This window comes from Tachysurus fulvidraco, chromosome 11 (assembly GCF_022655615.1).
Source record: "Tachysurus fulvidraco isolate hzauxx_2018 chromosome 11, HZAU_PFXX_2.0, whole genome shotgun sequence".
Classification (NCBI taxonomy): domain Eukaryota; kingdom Metazoa; phylum Chordata; class Actinopteri; order Siluriformes; family Bagridae; genus Tachysurus; species Tachysurus fulvidraco.
Genome location: NC_062528.1, coordinates 24,115,743 through 24,137,424, shown reverse-complemented (window position 1 = coordinate 24,137,424; position 21,682 = coordinate 24,115,743). Strand labels below are relative to the sequence as shown.

Genomic DNA, 21,682 nt, shown 5'->3' with positions numbered 1-21,682 from the left:
ACACACACACACAGCACAACACACACACACACACACAGCACAACACACACACACATACACACACATACACACACACACACACACACACACACACACAGCACAACACACACACACACACACACACACACACACACACACACAGCACAACATACACATGGCTCAATACACACACACACACACAGCACAACACACACATGGCTCAATACACACACAACACACACACAGCTCAACACACACAGCACACACACACAGCTCAATACACACACAACACACACACACAGCTCAACACACACATATGGCTCAATACACAGAAGAATCATGTTTACCACTAACAAGCAGCTACTGTAGAGCCAGACACACCCCATTTCTGTAATTAAACACCTTTATTTCATTATTTTATTTAATGTGTACATCATTTCCTCTATGTACTAAATTTCTATTTATTTTTAAAAATGTATCTAAATCTAAATTCAAATAATTTGTGTTTCCTTCCACAAATAATAATTTTTTTGGATACTTGCTGCTTGTACGTTAAAAAAAAATCTTTCAAATAAATCATAAGACCTTGAAGCTATTTCCCAACTCAGCAGTGTTACCAAAGTGCAGGCTGCTCACACTCAGGTGGAGTCGTCCATGGACTCCGTTCAAGGCCACACACTGATTTCCTAGAGTTTTGGGCCGGTTTCCTAGAGACCTGAAAAAATCTGAGGGTTGTAATTGTTCAGCCCATGAATGGCTCCTTGCTTACAGAGCAGATAGCGGCGTGTATAAAAGCAGAGGAAGTGCAGACTCTCAAATCAGACCAAATCTTTCAGACCGTTCCCTCACAGCCTCAGACTCAGTGATTCACTGCTCAGCTGCAGACATGGTCATCAGCGTTGCCCTCATCTGGGCCGTCGTCGTGGGGCTCTGCTGCTGCCTCTGGCTCATTCTGGGGATCCGCAGGAGGTAAAAAAAAATTATCTTTATACAATTATTTAATCTGTCAAGTTTTTTTGAGATTTGAGCTGTTTCATGTTGTGTGTTAGAAACACTGCTGATGACACAAGATCAGGATTTGGTGAGCAATGAAAGAAAGACTTTATCTGAATTCTCACTTCCAAAATCCAGCTCAGTGATTTGTATTTTTTTATCATTTTTTATCAACTAATTTTTCCAAGCGAATCGATAAATACAGTAAACGATCTGGTCCTACACTGTGGACAGGGATACAATGTACAAAGCGAATATTTATCAGGACAACTCTTTATTTATCTTTATGTTCAGATCTTTTGGAGAATATGATAATGTGTTTGTATAAATATGCTGGAAGTTGCAGCTCAGAATGAGATGTTCTGAGCCACTGATCACTTCTGAACTTATTCTTCTATAGTTTTTAACATGGAAATGTCAGGAGAAGATGTTCATAAAGTCTTATAGACTGGCATTTTACACTTCAGTGTCTGATCTTAAATGAGTTCGGGGTGTATATGTGGTCTGGATCCGGGTCCTGGTGTGAAAGTGATTTTTTGGACAAGAGCTTTATGTAAAGTTGGACGTCTTGTACATAATGTTTGTGAAGCTAAATCTGACTTCATTGTTCCTAATGAAAGCAGTTTGTTGCACCTAAAGCTTGCTCTCACATTTCTGTGGATTCTTCGTGTTTGTGTTTCAGACTGCCTGGGGAACCTCCAGTAGAAAATGGCTGGATCCCCTACATGGGTTGTGCTCTTCAGTTCGGCGCTAACCCACTAGAATTCCTCCGTAGAAGACAGAAGAAATATGGTCACATTTTCACATGTAAGATCGCTGGAAGCTACGTCCACTTCCTCTGCGACCCGTTCTCTTATCACGCCGTCATCCGTCAAGGGAGGCATCTAGACTGGAAGAAGTTTCACTTCGCAGCATCGGTCAAGGTAAAAAAAAAAAGTGACATGGAAATCCAATGATTAAGCTGCACAAGTACAGAAAGGTCATAATTCTCTGACAAACTGTTCCACAGGCATTCGGTCATGAAAGCATGGACCCAAGTCATGGCTACACCACAGAGAACCTTCACCAGACCTTTCTGAAGACTTTGCAAGGTAAAGCTCTTCCGTCTCTTATAGAAAACATGATGGAGAACCTGCAGACTGTCATGCTGCAGTCCAACATGCTCAAATCCAGCAGCTCTGAATGGGAAGTGGACGGAATCTTTGCTTTCTGCTACAAGGTCATGTTCGAGTCTGGCTACCTCACGCTGTTTGGAAAGGAGCTGGACGGAGACAAGACGATTGCATGCCAGCAAGCCCAGAAAGCACTGGTCATTAATGCTCTGGAGAACTTCAAGGAGTTTGATAAGATTTTCCCTGCGCTAGTCGCAGGTCTCCCTATCCACGTATTCAAGAGTGGCCACAGTGCACGTGAGAACCTCGCCAAAACCATGCTGCACGAGAACCTCAGCAAGCGCACCAAGATTTCTGACCTAATTTCTCTGAGAATGCAGCTCAATGACTCATTATCGACCTTCAACGAGCTGAGCAAAGCCAGGACTCACGTCGCCATCCTGTGGGCCTCACAAGCCAACACCTTACCTGCAACATTCTGGACTCTCTTCTACCTTATCAGGTACCAGTTCTGCATGAGCTCATTAGCACAGTAGTCATTTCATTAGTCAACCTGCTGCTGATAGTCATCAGAGTTACTGATAGTTTTGGCAGACACTACTTGATAACTCTTGGCAGAGACCTTTACTGTAGTCAGCTCTGCAGGTGAAGGTCTAATCCAGGATTTTGTAATGTAGATATTGCTGAAATAGGTCAAGGTTAAATGATGTCTGTTGGCAAAGGTTTCTCCTGTACCTGGTTATTTAGTGACGCTCTTATCTGTGGCTCTTATCAGTTAGCGGCGACCTGACAGCATAAATACATCATCATTAAATGCACAGTTGTTTATTAAAAATATATTAAACATTTTCTCCCTCAGCTGTTATTAGTCTTTCTTCATCATGACTTAACTCTCTAAAGAAGCTTTTATAGAACCCAACATCTCAAGGTGTACTTTAGAGGCCATTTTAGAACAGTCTGGTAGAAAGGAAGTAAAGGAAGGAATCAGTGTCGTGTGATAATGTTAAAGATGTTCCTTCAGTCTTTCGTCTGAGGAACTCAATTCCTTGATCTTCTGCTAAACACTTATTTGGCTTTTTTTCTTTTAGATGTCCAGCAGCATTGAAGGCAGCTACCGAGGAAGTAAAGAACATTTTTGAGCGTTCCAACCAGAAAGTTGATCCCAAAGATCCTAAACTGGTCCTAACCAGAGAACAGTTAGACAACATGCCAGTTCTCGGTACAGTCCTTGAATTCAAAGAAAAATAGAGAGCTACATGTTAATTTTACATATCAGTGTGGTGATGAGTGTACTAAACTCCTGATGGTGTCTCCATCCACAGACAGTATAATAAAGGAAGCCATGAGGCTGTCCAGCGCCTCTCTGAACGTCAGGGTGGCTAAAGGAGATTTCTTGCTCCATCTGGACAATATGGAATCGTACCGGATCCGTAAAGACGACGTCATAGCGCTGTATCCGCAGATGCTCCACTTCGATCCTGAGATCTACGAAGATCCTCTGGTGGGTGCAGAACAAGCTTCTATATGTGACCTTCTTCCTTTTAGCGGATTGTAGTTTGCATATTTATTAGTGCTTTATCAGTCCAGTTACAGTAGCACGTTAATGTTCCTACAGATGTTCCTACACACATCGACTACACATGATTAGTATATACTTTTATTATATACATTCATATATTCATATATTAGTATACACATGTTGGTATCATCCAACTGTCACCTCATGTCATGTTGCGCTGAACGCTCTGTAATGTAAAGCTTCGAACAAATGGACACATCCAGTGTGAACATCGTCAGTTCGACTCCAGGTGACTCGCCCCATACATTTCCTTCCTTTTACTTAGTTTCCAGCATTTTTAACAGAAATGCTTTGGACATAGACAGACAGACAGATGGATAGATAAGATGCAATGATGCTGAAGATATACATGTAACAAGCCACACTTCAAACCCGCCCCCAGAGTTCATACCAAATCTACACCCATAGACATCATCCACCGATCATTCACTGATCCACTGATCCACTGATTCATGTCAATGTAAATGTTCTTCACTTGCAGACATACAAGTACGACAGATTCTTGGATGAAAAGGGACAGGAAAAGACATGTTTTTATCGAGGAGGACGAAGACTGCGATACTATTACATGCCCTTCGGCTCCGGAGTCACCAAATGTCCCGGGAGATTTTTTGCGGTTCATGAGATTAAGCAGTTTCTGGCTCTTGTGCTGGCCTACTTTGAGCTGGAGCTTTTGGATTCTGAAGTAAAAGTTCCTCCTTTGGATCAGTCCCGTGCCGGCCTCGGCATTTTACAGCCCACGTATGACGTTGACTTTAAATACAGACTAAAAACTCAATAGCAACTTCACCTCCAGCTCATATTTAATGTAAATAGTGTATATTTTTGTTACTTGTCGATAGTTCAATTTAAAGTCTTCTTGATTGTTTCTAACAAGTTACTGTAATATAAACTTGATGTTTCTTGTTTTTGTGTCCAAACCTGTATAAAACTTCACTTAGGAGAAAATAACAACAACTTCATTAATATTCCACTGTGACAGCAATGAAATGTAGCTTTGAAATAATTTTATACTTGCACTGATTTCTTTCTGATGGCTCTTGAATGCTGTGTAAGACGTCTCTGCTGACTGATATCAGTAATATTTACTGCCGAGAGTTATAGAAGTGATCTATACTGAATAAAATGGCCTTGTATAAACAGTGAGATTATTGTAACATGATCATTTTCTCTAAACAGGATTATTGTCAGGATTTTGGATGGACATGATGTACACACTCCATTTAACTTAGAATTCAATTAAAATTATTTTTATAGTTACAACACACCTGTGTTTGCTACAGTCTCTCTGCTACTGCTGAACATCTCAAACATGAAACTCAGATGTTCCATGATGTTTGTGACTCATTAACATTATGACTTTAATAAAAAGGTTACTGGTTGTAGTATCAGGATCTGTAGTGCAGGAAAATCTGCCTCAGTGCATTCTGAGTGTCTAATGTAAAACAAACCTATAATCTAATGTAAAACAAACCTCCCCGTTCGGACTCGCTGATGTCACTGAGCTTTTGATCCTGCACTGATTCATGAACTCCATCAAAGTTTCCCACTCGAGCCTCAGTCATGAGTTCAACTTCAACACGACAGACTTCATGTCTATGAGGTGTCTTATTTCTTTACCAAATAGTCCACAAATCTAGTAAAGAATCTAGTCCCACCCTCAGTGTTTATAATGATTTATAATCCCACTCTCACTGTTTATAATGATTTATAATCCCACTCTCTGGTGTTTATAATGATTTATAATCCCACTCTCAGTGTTTATAATGATTTATAATCCCACCATCGGTGTTTATAATGATTTATAATCCCACTCTCTGTGTTTATAATGATTTACAATCCCACCCTCAGTGTTTATAATGATTTATAATCCCACTCTCACTGTTTATAATGATTTATAATCCCACTCTCTGGTGTTTATAATGATTTATAATCCCACTCTCAGTGTTTATAATGATTTATAATCCCACCATCAGTGTTTATAATGATTTATAATCCCACCCTCAGTGTTTATAATGATTTATAATCCCACCATCAGTGTTTATAATGATTTATAATCCCACTCTCTGGTGTATATAATGATTCATAATCCCACCATCGGTGTTTATAATGATTTATAATCCCACTCTCACTATTTATAATGATTTATAATCCCACTCTCACTGTTTATAATGATTTATAATCCCACCCTCAGTGTTTATAATGATTTATAATCCCACCCTCAGCGTTTATAATGATTTATAATCCCACTCACACTGTTTATAATGATTTATAATCCCACTCTCTGGTGTTTATAATGATTTATAATCCCACCCTCAGTGTTTATAATGATTTATAATCCCACTCTCTGGTGTTTATAATGATTTATAATCCCACCATCGGTGTTTATAATGATTTATAATCCCACTCTCTGTGTTTATAATGATTTACAATCCCACCATCGGTGTTTATAATGATTTATAATCCCACTCTCACTGTTTATAATGATTTATAATCCCACTCTCTGGTGTTTATAATGATTTATAATCCCACTCTCAGTGTTTATAATGATTTATAATCCCACCATCAGTGTTTATAATGATTTATAATCCCACCCTCAGTGTTTATAATGATTTATAATCCCACCATCAGTGTTTATAATGATTTATAATCCCACTCTCTGGTGTATATAATGATTCATAATCCCACCATCGGTGTTTATAATGATTTATAATCCCACTCTCACTATTTATAATGATTTATAATCCCACTCTCACTGTTTATAATGATTTATAATCCCACCATCGGTGTTTATAATGATTTATAATCCCACTCTCTGTGTTTATAATGATTTACAATCCCACCCTCAGTGTTTATAATGATTTATAATCCCACTCTCACTGTTTATAATGATTTATAATCCCACTCTCTGGTGTTTATAATGATTTATAATCCCACTCTCAGTGTTTATAATGATTTATAATCCCACCATCAGTGTTTATAATGATTTATAATCCCACCCTCAGTGTTTATAATGATTTATAATCCCACCATCAGTGTTTATAATGATTTATAATCCCACTCTCTGGTGTATATAATGATTCATAATCCCACCATCGGTGTTTATAATGATTTATAATCCCACTCTCACTATTTATAATGATTTATAATCCCACTCTCACTGTTTATAATGATTTATAATCCCACCCTCAGTGTTTATAATGATTTATAATCCCACCCTCAGTGTTTATAATGATTTATAATCCCACTCACACTGTTTATAATGATTTATAATCCCACTCTCTGGTGTTTATAATGATTTATAATCCCACCCTCAGTGTTTATAATGATTTATAATCCCACTCTCTGGTGTTTATAATGATTTATAATCCCACCATCGGTGTTTATAATGATTTATAATCCCACTCTCTGTGTTTATAATGATTTACAATCCCACCCTCAGTGTTTATAATGATTTATAATCCCACTCTCACTGTTTATAATGATTTATAATCCCACTCTCTGGTGTTTATAATGATTTATAATCCCACTCTCAGTGTTTATAATGATTTATAATCCCACCATCAGTGTTTATAATGATTTATAATCCCACCCTCAGTGTTTATAATGATTTATAATCCCACCATCAGTGTTTATAATGATTTATAATCCCACTCTCTGGTGTATATAATGATTCATAATCCCACCATCGGTGTTTATAATGATTTATAATCCCACTCTCACTATTTATAATGATTTATAATCCCACTCTCACTGTTTATAATGATTTATAATCCCATTCTCAGTGTTTATAATGATTTATAATCCCACCCTCAGTGTTTATAATGATTTATAATCCCACCCTCAGTGTTTATAATGATTTATAATCCCACCATCAGTGTTTATAATGATTTATAATCCCACCATCAGTGTTTATAATGATTTATAATCCCACTCTCAGTGTTTATAATGATTTATAATCCCACTCTTACTGTTTATAATGATTTATAATCCCACCATCAGTGTTTATAATGATTTATAATTCCACCCTCAGTGTTTATAATGATTTATAATCCCACCCTCAGTGTTTATAATGATTTATAATCCCACCCTCAGTGTTTATAATGATTTATAATCCCACCCTCAGTGTTTATAATGATTTATAATCCCACCATCAGTGTTTATAATGATTTATAATCCCACTCTCTGGTGTTGATAATGATTTATAATCCCACTCTCTGGTGTATATAATGATTCATAATCCCACCATCCGTGTTTATAATGATTTATAATCCCACTCTCACTATTTATAATGATTTATAATCCCACTCTCACTGTTTATAATGATTTATAATCCCATTCTCAGTGTTTATAATGATTTATAATCCCACCCTCAGTGTTTATAATGATTTATAATCCCACCCTCAGTGTTTATAATGATTTATAATCCCACCCTCAGTGTTTATAATGATTTATAATCCCACTCACACTGTTTATAATGATTTATAATCCCACTCTCTGGTGTTTATAATGATTTATAATCCCACCCTCAGTGTTTATAATGATTTATAATCCCACTCTCTGGTGTTTATAATGATTTATAATCCCACCATCGGTGTTTATAATGATTTATAATCCCACTCTCTGTGTTTATAATGATTTACAATCCCACCCTCAGTGTTTATAATGATTTATAATCCCACTCTCACTGTTTATAATGATTTATAATCCCACTCTCTGGTGTTTATAATGATTTATAATCCCACCCTCAGTGTTTATAATGATTTATAATCCCACCATCAGTGTTTATAATGATTTATAATCCCACTCTCTGGTGTATATAATGATTCATAATCCCACCATCGGTGTTTATAATGATTTATAATCCCACTCTCACTATTTATAATGATTTATAATCCCACTCTCACTGTTTATAATGATTTATAATCCCATTCTCAGTGTTTATAATGATTTATAATCCCACCCTCAGTGTTTATAATGATTTATAATCCCACCCTCAGTGTTTATAATGATTTATAATCCCACCATCAGTGTTTATAATGATTTATAATCCCACCATCAGTGTTTATAATGATTTATAATCCCACTCTCAGTGTTTATAATGATTTATAATCCCACTCTCACTGTTTATAATGATTTATAATCCCACCATCAGTGTTTATAATGATTTATAATCCCACTCTCTGGTGTATATAATGATTCATAATCCCACCATCGGTGTTTATAATGATTTATAATCCCACTCTCACTATTTATAATGATTTATAATCCCACTCTCACTGTTTATAATGATTTATAATCCCACCATCGGTGTTTATAATGATTTATAATCCCACTCTCACTGTTTATAATGATTTATAATCCCACCATCGGTGTTTATAATGATTTATAATCCCACTCTCTGTGTTTATAATGATTTACAATCCCACCCTCAGTGTTTATAATGATTTATAATCCCACTCTCACTGTTTATAATGATTTATAATCCCACTCTCTGGTGTTTATAATGATTTATAATCCCACTCTCAGTGTTTATAATGATTTATAATCCCACCATCAGTGTTTATAATGATTTATAATCCCACCCTCAGTGTTTATAATGATTTATAATCCCACCATCAGTGTTTATAATGATTTATAATCCCACTCTCTGGTGTATATAATGATTCATAATCCCACCATCGGTGTTTATAATGATTTATAATCCCACTCTCACTATTTATAATGATTTATAATCCCACTCTCACTGTTTATAATGATTTATAATCCCACCCTCAGTGTTTATAATGATTTATAATCCCACCCTCAGTGTTTATAATGATTTATAATCCCACTCACACTGTTTATAATGATTTATAATCCCACTCTCTGGTGTTTATAATGATTTATAATCCCACCCTCAGTGTTTATAATGATTTATAATCCCACTCTCTGGTGTTTATAATGATTTATAATCCCACCATCGGTGTTTATAATGATTTATAATCCCACTCTCTGTGTTTATAATGATTTACAATCCCACCCTCAGTGTTTATAATGATTTATAATCCCACTCTCACTGTTTATAATGATTTATAATCCCACTCTCTGGTGTTTATAATGATTTATAATCCCACTCTCAGTGTTTATAATGATTTATAATCCCACCATCAGTGTTTATAATGATTTATAATCCCACCCTCAGTGTTTATAATGATTTATAATCCCACCATCAGTGTTTATAATGATTTATAATCCCACTCTCTGGTGTATATAATGATTCATAATCCCACCATCGGTGTTTATAATGATTTATAATCCCACTCTCACTATTTATAATGATTTATAATCCCACTCTCACTGTTTATAATGATTTATAATCCCATTCTCAGTGTTTATAATGATTTATAATCCCACCCTCAGTGTTTATAATGATTTATAATCCCACCCTCAGTGTTTATAATGATTTATAATCCCACCATCAGTGTTTATAATGATTTATAATCCCACCATCAGTGTTTATAATGATTTATAATCCCACTCTCAGTGTTTATAATGATTTATAATCCCACTCTTACTGTTTATAATGATTTATAATCCCACCATCAGTGTTTATAATGATTTATAATTCCACCCTCAGTGTTTATAATGATTTATAATCCCACCCTCAGTGTTTATAATGATTTATAATCCCACCCTCAGTGTTTATAATGATTTATAATCCCACCCTCAGTGTTTATAATGATTTATAATCCCACCCTCAGTGTTTATAATGATTTATAATCCCACTCTCTGTGTTTATAATGATTTACAATCCCACCATCAGTGTTTATAATGATTTATAATCCCACTCTCACTGTTTATAATGATTTATAATCCCACTCTCTGGTGTTGATAATGATTTATAATCCCACTCTCTGGTGTATATAATGATTCATAATCCCACCATCCGTGTTTATAATGATTTATAATCCCACTCTCACTATTTATAATGATTTATAATCCCACTCTCACTGTTTATAATGATTTATAATCCCATTCTCAGTGTTTATAATGATTTATAATCCCACCCTCAGTGTTTATAATGATTTATAATCCCACCCTCAGTGTTTATAATGATTTATAATCCCACCCTCAGTGTTTATAATGATTTATAATCCCACTCACACTGTTTATAATGATTTATAATCCCACTCTCTGGTGTTTATAATGATTTATAATCCCACCCTCAGTGTTTATAATGATTTATAATCCCACTCTCTGGTGTTTATAATGATTTATAATCCCACCATCGGTGTTTATAATGATTTATAATCCCACTCTCTGTGTTTATAATGATTTACAATCCCACCCTCAGTGTTTATAATGATTTATAATCCCACTCTCACTGTTTATAATGATTTATAATCCCACTCTCTGGTGTTTATAATGATTTATAATCCCACCCTCAGTGTTTATAATGATTTATAATCCCACCATCAGTGTTTATAATGATTTATAATCCCACTCTCTGGTGTATATAATGATTCATAATCCCACCATCGGTGTTTATAATGATTTATAATCCCACTCTCACTATTTATAATGATTTATAATCCCACTCTCACTGTTTATAATGATTTATAATCCCATTCTCAGTGTTTATAATGATTTATAATCCCACCCTCAGTGTTTATAATGATTTATAATCCCACCCTCAGTGTTTATAATGATTTATAATCCCACCATCAGTGTTTATAATGATTTATAATCCCACCATCAGTGTTTATAATGATTTATAATCCCACTCTCAGTGTTTATAATGATTTATAATCCCACTCTCACTGTTTATAATGATTTATAATCCCACCATCAGTGTTTATAATGATTTATTATTCCACCCTCAGTGTTTATAATGATTTATAATCCCACCCTCAGTGTTTATAATGATTTATAATCCCACCCTCAGTGTTTATGATGATTTATAATCCCACCCTCAGTGTTTATAATGATTTATAATCCCACCCTCAGTGTTTATAATGATTTATAATCCCACCATCAGTGTTTATAATGATTTATAATCCCACTCTCTGGTGTTGATAATGATTTATAATCCCACTCTCTGGTGTTTATAATGATTTATAATCCCACCATCGGTGTTTATAATGATTTATAATCCCACTCTCTGTGTTTATAATGATTTACAATCCCACCCTCAGTGTTTATAATGATTTATAATCCCACTCTCACTGTTTATAATGATTTATAATCCCACTCTCTGGTGTTTATAATGATTTATAATCCCACCCTCAGTGTTTATAATGATTTATAATCCCACCATCAGTGTTTATAATGATTTATAATCCCACCCTCAGTGTTTATAATGATTTATAATCCCACCATCAGTGTTTATAATGATTTATAATCCCACTCTCTGGTGTATATAATGATTCATAATCCCACCATCGGTGTTTATAATGATTTATAATCCCACTCTCACTATTTATAATGATTTATAATCCCACTCTCACTGTTTATAATGATTTATAATCCCATTCTCAGTGTTTATAATGATTTATAATCCCACCCTCAGTGTTTATAATGATTTATAATCCCACCCTCAGTGTTTATAATGATTTATAATCCCACCATCAGTGTTTATAATGATTTATAATCCCACCATCAGTGTTTATAATGATTTATAATCCCACTCTCAGTGTTTATAATGATTTATAATCCCACTCTCACTGTTTATAATGATTTATAATCCCACCATCAGTGTTTATAATGATTTATAATTCCACCCTCAGTGTTTATAATGATTTATAATCCCACCCTCAGTGTTTATAATGATTTATAATCCCACCCTCAGTGTTTATAATGATTTATAATCCCACCCTCAGTGTTTATAATGATTTATAATCCCACCCTCAGTGTTTATAATGATTTATAATCCCACCATCAGTGTTTATAATGATTTATAATCCCACTCTCTGGTGTTGATAATGATTTATAATCCCACTCTCTGGTGTACATAATGATTCATAATCCCACCATCCGTGTTTATAATGATTTATAATCCCACTCTCACTATTTATAATGATTTATAATCCCACTCTCACTGTTTATAATGATTTATAATCCCATTCTCAGTGTTTATAATGATTTATAATCCCACCCTCAGTGTTTATAATGATTTATAATCCCACCCTCAGTGTTTATAATGATTTATAATCCCACCCTCAGTGTTTATAATGATTTATAATCCCACTCACACTGTTTATAATGATTTATAATCCCACTCTCTGGTGTTTATAATTATTTATAATCCCACCTCAGTGTTTATAATGATTTATAATCCCACTCTCTGGTGTTTATAATGATTTATAATCCCACCATCGGTGTTTATAATGATTTATAATCCCACTCTCTGTGTTTATAATGATTTACAATCCCACCCTCAGTGTTTATAATGATTTATAATCCCACTCTCACTGTTTATAATGATTTATAATCCCACTCTCTGGTGTTTATAATGATTTATAATCCCACTCTCAGTGTTTATAATGATTTATAATCCCACCATCAGTGTTTATAATGATTTATAATCCCACCCTCAGTGTTTATAATGATTTATAATCCCACCATCAGTGTTTATAATGATTTATAATCCCACTCTCTGGTGTATATAATGATTCATAATCCCACCATCGGTGTTTATAATGATTTGTAATCCCACTCTCACTATTTATAATGATTTATAATCCCACTCTCACTGTTTATAATGATTTATAATCCCATTCTCAGTGTTTATAATGATTTATAATCCCACCCTCAGTGTTTATAATGATTTATAATCCCACCCTCAGTGTTTATAATGATTTATAATCCCACCATCAGTGTTTATAATGATTTATAATCCCACCATCAGTGTTTATAATGATTTATAATCCCACTCTCACTGTTTATAATGATTTATAATCCCACTCTCTGGTGTTTATAATGATTTATAATCCCACCCTCAGTGTTTATAATGATTTATAATCCCACCATCAGTGTTTATAATGATTTATAATCCCACCCTCAGTGTTTATAATGATTTATAATCCCACCATCAGTGTTTATAATGATTTATAATCCCACTCTCTGGTGTATATAATGATTCATAATCCCACCATCGGTGTTTATAATGATTTATAATCCCACTCTCACTATTTATAATGATTTATAATCCCACTCTCACTGTTTATAATGATTTATAATCCCATTCTCAGTGTTTATAATGATTTATAATCCCACCCTCAGTGTTTATAATGATTTATAATCCCACCCTCAGTGTTTATAATGATTTATAATCCCACCATCAGTGTTTATAATGATTTATAATCCCACCATCAGTGTTTATAATGATTTATAATCCCACTCTCAGTGTTTATAATGATTTATAATCCCACTCTCACTGTTTATAATGATTTATAATCCCACCATCAGTGTTTATAATGATTTATAATTCCACCCTCAGTGTTTATAATGATTTATAATCCCACCCTCAGTGTTTATAATGATTTATAATCCCACCCTCAGTGTTTATAATGATTTATAATCCCACCCTCAGTGTTTATAATGATTTATAATCCCACCCTCAGTGTTTATAATGATTTATAATCCCACCATCAGTGTTTATAATGATTTATAATCCCACTCTCTGGTGTTGATAATGATTTATAATCCCACTCTCTGGTGTATATAATGATTCATAATCCCACCATCCGTGTTTATAATGATTTATAATCCCACTCTCACTATTTATAATGATTTATAATCCCACTCTCACTGTTTATAATGATTTATAATCCCATTCTGTGTTTATAATGATTTATAATCCCACCCTCAGTGTTTATAATGATTTATAATCCCACCCTCAGTGTTTATAATGATTTATAATCCCACCCTCAGTGTTTATAATGATTTATAATCCCACCCTCAGTGTTTATAATGATTTATAATCCCACCCTCAGTGTTTATAATGATTTATAATCCCACTCACACTGTTTATAATGATTTATAATCCCACTCTCTGGTGTTTATAATGATTTATAATCCCACTCTCTGGTGTTTATAATGATTTATAATCCCACCCTCAGTGTTTATAATGATTTATAATCCCACTCTCTGGTGTTTATAATGATTTATAATCCCACCATCGGTGTTTATAATGATTTATAATCCCACTCTCTGTGTTTATAATGATTTACAATCCCACCCTCAGTGTTTATAATGATTTATAATCCCACTCTCACTGTTTATAATGATTTATAATCCCACTCTCTGGTGTTTATAATGATTTATAATCCCACCCTCAGTGTTTATAATGATTTATAATCCCACCATCAGTGTTTATAATGATTTATAATCCCACTCTCTGGTGTATATAATGATTCATAATCCCACCATCGGTGTTTATAATGATTTATAATCCCACTCTCACTATTTATAATGATTTATAATCCCACTCTCACTGTTTATAATGATTTATAATCCCATTCTCAGTGTTTATAATGATTTATAATCCCACCCTCAGTGTTTATAATGATTTATAATCCCACCCTCAGTGTTTATAATGATTTATAATCCCACCATCAGTGTTTATAATGATTTATAATCCCACCATCAGTGTTTATAATGATTTATAATCCCACTCTCAGTGTTTATAACGATTTATAATCCCACTCTCACTGTTTATAATGATTTATAATCCCACCATCAGTGTTTATAATGATTTATTATTCCACCCTCAGTGTTTATAATGATTTATAATCCCACCCTCAGTGTTTATAATGATTTATAATCCCACCCTCAGTGTTTATAATGATTTATAATCCCACCCTCAGTGTTTATAATGATTTATAATCCCACCCTCAGTGTTTATAATGATTTATAATCCCACCATCAGTGTTTATAATGATTTATAATCCCACTCTCTGGTGTTGATAATGATTTATAATCCCACTCTCTGGTGTTTATAATGATTTATAATCCCACCATCGGTGTTTATAATGATTTATAATCCCACTCCCTGTGTTTATAATGATTTACAATCCCACCCTCAGTGTTTATAATGATTTATAATCCCACTCTCACTGTTTATAATGATTTATAATCCCACTCTCTGGTGTTTATAATGATTTATAATCCCACCCTCAGTGTTTATAATGATTTATAATCCCACCATCAGTGTTTATAATGATTTATAATCCCACCCTCAGTGTTTATAATGATTTATAATCCCACCATCAGTGTTTATAATGATTTATAATCCCACTCTCTGGTGTATATAATGATTCATAATCCCACCATCGGTGTTTATAATGATTTATAATCCCACTCTCACTATTTATAATGATTTATAATCCCACTCTCACTGTTTATAATGATTTATAATCCCATTCTCAGTGTTTATAATGATTTATAATCCCACCCTCAGTGTTTATAATGATTTATAATCCCACCCTCAGTGTTTATAATGATTTATAATCCCACCATCAGTGTTTATAATGATTTATAATCCCACCATCAGTGTTTATAATGATTTATAATCCCACTCTCAGTGTTTATAATGATTTATAATCCCACTCTCACTGTTTATAATGATTTATAATCCCACCATCAGTGTTTATAATGATTTATAATTCCACCCTCAGTGTTTATAATGATTTATAATCCCACCCTCAGTGTTTATAATGATTTATAATCCCACCCTCAGTGTTTATAATGATTTATAATCCCACCCTCAGTGTTTATAATGATTTATAATCCCACCCTCAGTGTTTATAATGATTTATAATCCCACCATCAGTGTTTATAATGATTTATAATCCCACTCTCTGGTGTTGATAATGATTTATAATCCCACTCTCTGGTGTACATAATGATTCATAATCCCACCATCCGTGTTTATAATGATTTATAATCCCACTCTCACTATTTATAATGATTTATAATCCCACTCTCACTGTTTATAATGATTTATAATCCCATTCTCAGTGTTTATAATGATTTATAATCCCACCCTCAGTGTTTATAATGATTTATAATCCCACCCTCAGTGTTTATAATGATTTATAATCCCACCCTCAGTGTTTATAATGATTTATAATCCCACTCACACTGTTTATAATGATTTATAATCCCACTCTCTGGTGTTTATAATGATTTATAATCCCACCCTCAGTGTTTATAATGATTTATAATCCCACTCTCTGGTGTTTATAATGATTTATAATCCCACCATCGGTGTTTATAATGATTTATAATCCCACTCTCTGTGTTTATAATGATTTACAATCCCACCCTCAGTGTTTATAATGATTTATAATCCCACTCTCACTGTTTATAATGATTTATAATCCCACTCTCTGGTGTTTATAATGATTTATAATCCCACTCTCAGTGTTTATAATGATTTATAATCCCACCATCAGTGTTTATAATGATTTATAATCCCACCCTCAGTGTTTATAATGATTTATAATCCCACCATCAGTGTTTATAATGATTTATAATCCCACTCTCTGGTGTATATAATGATTCATAATCCCACCATCGGTGTTTATAATGATTTATAATCCCACTCTCACTATTTATAATGATTTATAATCCCACTCTCACTGTTTATAATGATTTATAATCCCATTCTCAGTGTTTATAATGATTTATAATCCCACCCTCAGTGTTTATAATGATTTATAATCCCACCCTCAGTGTTTATAATGATTTATAATCCCACCATCAGTGTTTATAATGATTTATAATCCCACCATCAGTGTTTATAATGATTTATAATCCCACTCTCAGTGTTTATAATGATTTATAATCCCAGTCTCACTGTTTATAATGATTTATAATCCCACCATCAGTGTTTATAATGATTTATTATTCCACCCTCAGTGTTTATAATGATTTATAATCCCACCCTCAGTGTTTATAATGATTTATAATCCCACCCTCAGTGTTTATAATGATTTATAATCCCACCCTCAGTGTTTATAATGATTTATAATCCCACCCTCAGTGTTTATAATGATTTATAATCCCACCATCAGTGTTTATAATGATTTATAATCCCACTCTCTGGTGTTGATAATGATTTATAATCCCACTCTCTGGTGTATATAATGATTCATAATCCCACCATCCGTGTTTATAATGATTTATAATCCCACTCTCACTATTTATAATGATTTATAATCCCACTCTCACTGTTTATAATGATTTATAATCCCATTCTCAGTGTTTATAATGATTTATAATCCCACCCTCAGTGTTTATAATGATTTATAATCCCACCATCAGTGTTTATAATGATTTATAATCCCACTCTCAGTGTTTATAATGATTTATAATCCCACCATCAGTGTTTATAATGATTTATAATCCCACTCTCTGGTGTATATAATGATTCATAATCCCACCATCGGTGTTTATAATGATTTATAATCCCACTCTCACTATTTATAATGATTTATAATCCCACTCTCACTGTTTATAATGATTTATAATCCCATTCTCAGTGTTTATAATGATTTATAATCCCACCCTCAGTGTTTATAATGATTTATAATCCCACCCTCAGTGTTTATAATGATTTATAATCCCACCATCAGTGTTTATAATGATTTATAATCCCACCATCAGTGTTTATAATGATTTATAATCCCACTCTCAGTGTTTATAATGATTTATAATCCCAGTCTCACTGTTTATAATGATTTATAATCCCACCATCAGTGTTTATAATGATTTATTATTCCACCCTCAGTGTTTATAATGATTATAATCCCACCCTCAGTGTTTATAATGATTTATAATCCCACCCTCAGTGTTTATAATGATTTATAATCCCACCCTCAGTGTTTATAATGATTTATAATCCCACCCTCAGTGTTTATAATGATTTATAATCCCACCATCAGTGTTTATAATGATTTATAATCCCACTCTCTGGTGTTGATAATGATTTATAATCCCACTCTCTGGTGTATATAATGATTCATAATCCCACCATCCGTGTTTATAATGATTTATAATCCCACTCTCACTATTTATAATGATTTATAATCCCACTCTCACTGTTTATAATGATTTATAATCCCATTCTCAGTGTTTATAATGATTTATAATCCCACCCTCAGTGTTTATAATGATTTATAATCCCACCCTCAGTGTTTATAATGATTTATAATCCCACCATCAGTGTTTATAATGATTTATAATCCCACTCTCAGTGTTTATAATGATTTATAATCCCACTCTCAGTGTTTATAATGATTTATAATCCCACTCTCACTGTTTATAATGATTTATAATCCCACTCTCACTATTTTTAATGATTTATAATCCCACTCTCACTGTTTATAATGATTTATAATCCCATTCTCAGTGTTTATAATGATTTATAATCCCACCCTCAGTGTTTATAATGATTTATAATCCCACCCTCAGTGTTTATAATGATTTATAATCCCACCCTCAGTGTTTATAATGATTTATAATCCCACCCTCAGTGTTTATAATGATTTATAATCCCACTCTCTGGTGTCACCCAAATTAGAATAATGTTCCCTTTTCAATCTGGTTACACTAAAGGTTTCTTCCTCATGTTGGCTCAGGGAGATTGTTGTTAATTAATTTATAATTATAATTAAAATAATAATTAATACATTTATATTTCGATTAATTTATACATTATATATTTATAAATTATCTAATGTTGAACTGAATGAAGCTAGTTAATGAAAAAATCATACAGACAAGAAGAATCTTTTTGTTGTTGTTGTTGTGGTATTTTCTGTAACATGACATGACTCTCACATGAACTCTGTAGAACTTTAGAGATTTAGACCTAATCTTATATTTTTAGCCAACTGACAATCTCAGATAACTCAGATCTGACTCAGATCTGTTCCTCTCCCAGCTGGGATTCACTCCTTCAACAGCCAATTTTTTTGTGTAAACTCAACCCAACCGGTGACGTCAGTCGACCGAGGCCTCGGCGTTACGTGCAGCATGTCTACCTCTATGACCTTTCCCCTTTACACAATAACTCCTGCCAGCGCTCTGCAGACCTGCTTAAAGTCTCTATGACATCTGAAAGGCAATTTATTTGATCATGATCACATGTACAATGATATGAAATCAATGATATGAAAAAAAAATTAAACCTGAAAAACGATTCTTCATTTTGTTAATAATAATAAAACAAAAGCCCACAGACATGCAGAAGTGACCCGGTTTTGTTATCTCGTCTTTTGTTCAGAGGATCTGCTTTATCTCTGGTGGTTTGTTTGCTCTCAAGGACAAACTGCAGCGTCGAGTTTAATCTGCGGTGTGTATACAGCCTTCATTTCCTAACGCTTATCCGAACTTCTCGGGTCACGGGGAGCCTGTGTCTATCTCAGGCGTCATCGGGCATCGAGGCAGGATACACCCTGGACTGAGTGCCAACCCATCACAGGGCACACACACTCTCATTCACTCACACACTCACACACGACGGACAATTTTCCAGAGATGCCAATCAACCTACCATGCATGTCTTTGGACCGGGGGAGGAAACCGGAGTACCTGGAGGAAACCCCCGAGGCACGGGGAGAACATGCAAACTCCACACACACAAGGCGGAGGCGGGAATCGAACCCCCAACCCTGGAGGTGTGAGGCGAACATGCTAACCACTAAGCCCCATAAACTTACCATTTATCATATATTTAATAAGCCGCAGCGCCCAAAACGTATCAGTCCGCACCGCTGTCTCTTTGGAAACGGGCAGGAACCAAGCGCGTCTCCCCTGGAGCTCTTAGTCGAGCCTGACACTTATCAGCCAATCAAAAACAAGAGGCTACACAACAGCTAATCAGAAAATAGCACTATTGTATCTGGGTAAGATTTAACACAACCAATAAAAAAAGAGATGTCACTCTTGGATATCTTCAAAACTTGAGAGCCCTGTGTATGTGTGAAAAATAAAGGCTAGATAAACACCAAGGTTTGGAGTCACAGAATATTCACAACATTTATAAAACAAAATCATGAAAAAACATTTTAAATTGTACAAAAGCCAGGTGTTAATGATGTCTGCACTTTGTCCACCATTTATAAGTCAGGAGTCTAATCAGATATCAGTTTCTTATCCTGTTTACAGAAAAACATTTATGTTTCCTCACATTTTTACTCCTTTACAGACTTTTTTCACTTCTATTAGCTGAAAACTTTGTGTCTAGTCAAAATGCGGAGCCTCAGAGGCTGGGATAAAGTAATGACGTATGATGGAGAAATCTGCTCTGCTTAAAGGGTGAATTAACCTTCATCAGCAGTCTGAGTGCTGAGGTTAAAAATAAACATCGAATAATGAAGAAATAATAAAACAAATTGGACCTGATCGACAGTCGAGACCTGATAAGGCCGTGGACTTAATGATAAAAGTCCTCCTTATTTACTTTGTGTGGTCTGGTTGAAAGACAAACAAGCTGTGTGTGTGTGTGTGTGTGTGTGTGTGTGTGTGTGTGTGTGTGTGTGTGTGTGTGTGTGTGTGTGTGTGTGTGTGCGTGCGTGCGTGCGTGCGTGTGTGTGTGTAAAGGGCGGCTGGTGTTACTAGAGTTCAGGCACTCACAGGGAAGGTTAAAAAAGGGAAAGTTTAACAGAGAAATCACAGTTAAAGATGTGCTGAACCTACACCAGTTCACAGAGTATAGACTCTACTGAACACTAATGATACTGAACACTAATGATACTGAACACTAGTTATACTGAACACTAATGATACTGAACACTAATGATACTGAACACTAGTTATACTGAACACTGACAATAATGAACACTAATGATACTGAACACAAGTGATACTGAACACTAATGATACTGAACACTAGTTATAATGAACACTAATGATACTGAACACAAGTGATACTGAACACTAATGATACTGAACACTGACAATAATGAACATTAATGATACTGAACACTAATGATACTGAACACTGATGATACTGAACACTAATGATACT

The 21,682-nt window shown here is 34.2% G+C and overlaps 1 protein-coding gene across 1 annotated transcript; it reads left to right on the top strand.

Moving 5' to 3' along the window:
• Window positions 1-727: 727 nt before the first annotated feature.
• LOC113647919 (cytochrome P450 7A1) lies at window positions 728-4,930 on the top strand. Its single transcript, XM_027154917.2, has 6 exons — window positions 728-948; window positions 1,655-1,895; window positions 1,982-2,586; window positions 3,173-3,303; window positions 3,407-3,585; window positions 4,145-4,930. Exons 1-6 carry the CDS (start codon window positions 866-868, stop codon window positions 4,442-4,444), a joined length of 1,539 nt encoding a protein of 512 aa, XP_027010718.1. The 5' UTR covers window positions 728-865; the 3' UTR covers window positions 4,445-4,930.
• The last annotated feature ends 16,752 nt before the right edge of the window (window positions 4,931-21,682 follow it).

Bases quoted from the DNA above. Each gene is read 5' to 3' on its own strand.
- LOC113647919 (XM_027154917.2), top strand. From the start codon at position 866: ATGGTCATCAGCGTTGCCCTCATCTGGGCCGTCGTCGTGGGGCTCTGC. The intron at 2,587-3,172 runs GTACCAGTTCTG...TTTTTCTTTTAG, and splicing joins ACTCTCTTCTACCTTATCAG to ATGTCCAGCAGCATTGAAGG. The intron at 3,304-3,406 runs GTACAGTCCTTG...CTCCATCCACAG, and splicing joins AGACAACATGCCAGTTCTCG to ACAGTATAATAAAGGAAGCC.